This window comes from Pseudophryne corroboree, chromosome 3 (assembly GCF_028390025.1).
Source record: "Pseudophryne corroboree isolate aPseCor3 chromosome 3, aPseCor3.hap2, whole genome shotgun sequence".
NCBI lineage: Eukaryota > Metazoa > Chordata > Amphibia > Anura > Myobatrachidae > Pseudophryne > Pseudophryne corroboree.
Window position 1 is genome coordinate 755357309 of NC_086446.1, and position 5191 is coordinate 755362499.

The window sequence follows — 5191 nt, forward strand, 5'->3', positions numbered from 1 at the left end:
ACACCACAGGCTCCAAAGTGGCATATTCTGGCTCCTTCTTTGATCCTCTCGGCATCCCCGGAGTCCTCAATTTGCCTCAGGTGAGTATGCTGGTACTGAGAGTAAACAGTGTGGCTCTCATCCTAGGGAGCTTGAGTGTGTTAAAGTGTTTTGTTCTTCCACAGAAAGCTGGCTCATCCTCATCCTCATCTCTGTGTACTCCATCACGTTAAGCAATCCACTGCATCAACTGGCGCATCACTCCACACCACAGGCTCCAAAGTGGCATATTCTGGCTCCTTCTTTGATCCTCTCGGCATCCCCGGAGTCCTCAATTTGCCTCAGGTGAGTATGCTGGTACTGAGAGTAAACAGTGCGGCTCTCATCCGAGGGAGCTTGAGTGTGTTAAAGTGTTTTGTTCTTCCACAGAAAGCTGGCTCATCCTCATCCTCATCCTCATCTCTGTGTACTCCATCACGTTAAGCAATCCACTGCATCAACTGGCGCATCACTCCACACCACAGGCTCCAAAGTGGCATATTCTGGCTCCTTCTTTGATCCTCTCGGCATCCCCGGAGTCCTCAATTTGCCTCAGGTGAGTATGCTGGTACTGAGAGTAAACAGTGCGGCTCTCATCCGAGGGAGCTTGAGTGTGTTAAAGTGTTTTGTTCTTCCACAGAAAGCTGGCTCATCCTCATCCTCATCTCTGTGTACTCCATCACGTTAAGCAATCCGATTGCATCAACTGGCGCATCACTCCACACCACTGTGGCTCCAAAGTGGCATATTCTGGCTCCTTCTTTGATCCTCTAGGCATCCCCGGAGTCCTCAATTTGCCTCAGGTGAGTATGCTGGTACTGAGAGTAAACAGTGCGGCTCTCATCCGAGGGAGCTTGAGTGTGTTAATGTGTTTTGTTCTTCCACAGAAAGCTGGCTCATCCTCATCCTCGCCTCTGTGTACTCCATCACGTTAAGCAATCCACTGCATCAACTGGCGCATCACTCCACACCACAGGCTCCAAAGTGGCATATTCTGGCTCCTTCTTTGATCCTCTCGGCATCCCCGGAGTCCTCAATTTGCCTCAGGTGAGTATGCTGGTACTGAGAGTAAACAGTGCGGCTCTCATCCGAGGGAGCTTGAGTGTGTTAAAGTGTTTTGTTCTTCCACAGAAAGCTGGCTCATCCTCATCCTCGTCTCTATGTACTCCATCACGTTGACCAACCATTGAACCAACTGTGCATCACTCCACACCACAGGCTCCAAATAAGCATATTGATCCTTCTTTGATCCTCTTGGCTTGAATGACAGGAGACCTCAACTTGTCTCAGGTGAGTTTGCTGGTACGGAGAGTACAGTGGCTCTCATTCTAGGGAGCTTGAGTGTGTTAAGTGTTTTTATTTTTTTTTATTTTTAGAAAACATGCCTACTCTTAAAAGGAAAGTGAAAGAACATGAAAGAAAAACCAAGGAAATAGGCAAAAAATGTTTGAAAATCAATCAAATGTTTTCAGGAAAAAAGAAGGTAGGAAAACATTTACATACACCCATTTTAAACCCCTGTAAGAAAGTGTAACAAATATTTGAATTTAGATTATGATTTTTATTAATTACAGAAAATAAATGCAGCAGAGTTAGATCCTGTACCCAGCACCTCTGATCCTGTACCCAGCACCTCTGATCCTGTACCCAGCACCTCTGATCCTGTACCCACAGATAATCAATGCACTTCCCAAGATAATTCACTGGCCACAGTTAACACAAATTGCAGCAATGTAGATGACTCGGTATCGACGTCATGTAATGTCATTGTTAATGAAAACACCATAGATGTGCATTCTCAATCCTCCATCTCTCTTGCCAACTGTTCTCAGAATTTAGAGTGTGACACCTCACCCCCTATTATTTTGGATGATGACCTATCTGAAGAAAGGTGCTCTTCTAATGAAGATACAGATATAATAAATGACATTGGGGTTAGTGCTTCTCCAAAAAAAAAGTCAAAACATAAAGTTGGTTTCCAAATAAAATGGAAAAGAGAGTTTCCGTGGCTTAGTTGTAAAAAAAATGGTGAAAGAGAATCTCTACTCTGCAAGCTGTGTTTAAAACATCTGTTGAACGACACAAAATACAACAAATCTCCATGGATGAATAGTGGGATGAGCACAGTAAGGCGCGATAAAATTAAGGAGCATTCTGTTTCCGAGATGCACAAGGCAGCAATGCAAACTGAAATAATCGGTTGTAATGCTGAGGCTTCACAGAACAGAAAAAATAGACCAGAGTCAGAGGAATTCAAAGCTGTGGAATGTGCTATGAAGTGCCTGGATTTTCTAATCCAGCATAATATACCACATACAACTGTTTTTAAACCATTTGTTGTTTTCTGTATAGAAGAATTAAAGTCTCCAGTTTTAGCCCCTCTGAACAAATCTAAAAATGCCTCATATACAAGCTACCAAACAATCAACGAATTTGTTAATTCGATGGCCAGTGTTCAAAGAGAGAAAGTTATCTTGTCTTTACAGAAGAGTCCATCATTTTCAGTTATGTCAGATGAAACTACTGATGTCAGCAACAGAAAACACTTGGCAACTGCTGCAAAATATATAAAAGATGGAGAAGTCAGTGTGTCCTTTATTAATGATACAGAAATTCCAGATGGAAAATCAGAAACTATTTTCAATGCTCTTTCACAGACTATAGAAGACTGTGGAGGGTTTGAGAAATTAGTAGGCTTTGGAAGTGACGGCGCCAGTTCAATGGTTGGTCACCGTGATGGAGTAGCAGCCAAACTAAAGGCCAAAAATAATAAGATTATTTCAATACATTGTCACAATCATCGTTTAGCTCTTGCAACAAAAAATACATTTGAATCTTTGAATCCTTTCCTGAAAATGGATGAAGTATTAACAAGTATTTACAAATACTATAAATACAGCTCTGTGAGGAGCAAAACTTTGGAAGAAATACAAAGAGTATTTACTAAATGTAAGGGAACAAAAATAAAAAAGGCTAGCCACACAAGATGGCTATCACATGAAAATGCTATTAATTCAATAAGAATTAATTATCATTCGATCATTGTCGATTTGGAAAATGCTGTTGTAACTGGACAGTCAAGGACTACAAGTGGTGTGAGTGGGCCAACTGCTGAAGGACTTCTCAAACATCTGAAAAATTTTCATTTTTTTCAATTAATTCACTTTCTTTGTGATGTACTGAGCCTGCTTTCCAAATTAGTTTTAATCTTTGAAAGAAGAGATATTGACTTGTCTACAATACACAGCAATGTTTCCATTACGCTTGGTGCTTTGAAAAATTTAAAGCGTAAGCCTGGGGGTCAGTTTTGCAGGAACCTGGAAAATGCTGCAAGAAAAATAGGAATTCAGGCTCCTATAGCAGCAGAAAATTGTAAGTTTGAAGAAGATGCAAGGTGTTTTCTAGATCTATTGGTCCAAAACATTTCAGAGAGGATGCATAATATAGCTATACTTGATCATCTAAGTGTCTTAGATATGAGGCATCTTAATGCAGACAAAGGTGTGGGATTTTATGGTGTGGCCGAAATGGCACAGCTTGCTGATTTTTATCAACTGGACGAAGATCTTCTGTTATCAGAATGGGAAGACTTTAAATCTGTATTCTTACAAACGGAAGAAGAAAATTCTGATAATGAAAGATTGTCCATGGTCAACGTGTACAAGACTTTAGAAAAATCTGAAGACACAATTGGCGTAGCATTTCCTCTAATTCAGAAACTTGTTTCAGTTGGCTGTGTTCTACCACTCTCAACTGCTGAAGTTGAAAGAACTTTTTCGCAAGTTAAATTAATCTTAACAGATCACAGAAACCGTCTCAAGGTGGAAAATGTCAACAGCATATTAGCCATTAAGCTAAATGGCAAGGTAAACTACAGAGAGGCGGTAAAGCACTGGATGAAAAAGCAAAGAAGAATATTTTCTTGTAGACCACACACAGCTGGCCACCGACCACACTCTACAATCAGAAACACCTGTACTGTAGATTGTGAGCAACAACCAAGGACAACGCACATAAACTGACCCACCCAAGCTACTTGGAGCCCAACTTTCCAGTTCAAAAAGGTGAGTACCAAGTAAATGTGGGAGGAGGGAGAGTATTCCTACTTAGAGGTGGTGGAGTGGCCCTAGTATGTCCATAATCCTGTTATCAGAGTCCCTTTTCTGCTGTGTTCTTTAGTTCTTCAAAGCACAAGCCCTTATTTTTGTGTGGAAGAATTGTACGAGACTAAAAATCTATGGTGGTCTTACAATTCTACTCCAAGGAATAAGCTGTGCTTTGAAGAACTAGGAATGCAGTACAAATGGACTCTGATAACATGCAGTCAGTTTATGTTGTATGGTTCTGTTTCAGCTTCAGCACAGCGCCTAAGAGGATATTTACAGCCAGTGACAAGACGGCATCCGCCTGAGCCTGCATAAATAGTTGGACAGCTGTGGCGATTGCTCTTCTTCAGTTACCAAATCTGCACTCAACATTTCAGATGACAACCGAGGACTCTGCACCTGAGCCACCCAAGCTACTTGGAGCCCAACTTTCCAGTTCAAAAAGGTAGAGTACCAAGAAAATGTGGGAGGAGGGAGAGTATTCCTACTTAGAGGTGGTGGAGTGGCCCTAGTATGTCCATAATCCTGTTATCAGAGTCCCTTTTCTGCTGTGTTCTTTAGTTCTTCAAAGCACAAGCCCTTATTTTTGTGGGGAAGAATTGTACGAGACTAAAAATCTATGGTGGTCTTACAATTCTACTCCAAGGAATAAGCTGTGCTTTGAAGAACTAGGAATGCAGTACAAATGGACTCTGATAACATGCAGTCAGTTTATGTTGTATGGTTCTGTTTCAGCTTCAGCACAGCGCCTAAGAGGATATTTACAGCCAGTGACAAGACGGCATCCGCCTGAGCCTGCATAAATAGTTGGACAGCTGTGGCGATTGCTCTTCTTCAGTTACCAAATCTGCACTCAACATTTCAGATGACAACCGAGGACTCTGCACCTGAGCCACCCAAGCTACTTGGAGCCCAACTTTCCAGTTCAAAAAGGTAGAGTACCAAGAAAATGTGGGAGGAGGGAGAGTATTCCTACTTAGAGGTGGTGGAGTGGCCCTAGTATGTCCATAATCCTGTTATCAGAGTCCCTTTTCTGCTGTGTTCTTTAGTTCTTCAAAGCACAAGCC

The 5191-nt window shown here is 41.7% G+C and overlaps 1 protein-coding gene across 1 annotated transcript; it reads left to right on the forward strand.

Annotated features, from left to right (window-relative positions):
- Positions 1-1149: 1149 nt before the first annotated feature.
- LOC135056788 (zinc finger protein 862-like) lies at positions 1150-4231 on the forward strand. The gene is made up of 3 exons (XM_063962379.1): positions 1150-1308; positions 1395-1501; positions 1593-4231. The coding sequence occupies exons 2-3, from the start codon at positions 1400-1402 to the stop codon at positions 4038-4040; spliced, it is 2550 nt and encodes an 849-aa protein (XP_063818449.1). The 5' UTR covers positions 1150-1308; positions 1395-1399; the 3' UTR covers positions 4041-4231.
- Positions 4232-5191: the final 960 nt, after the last annotated feature.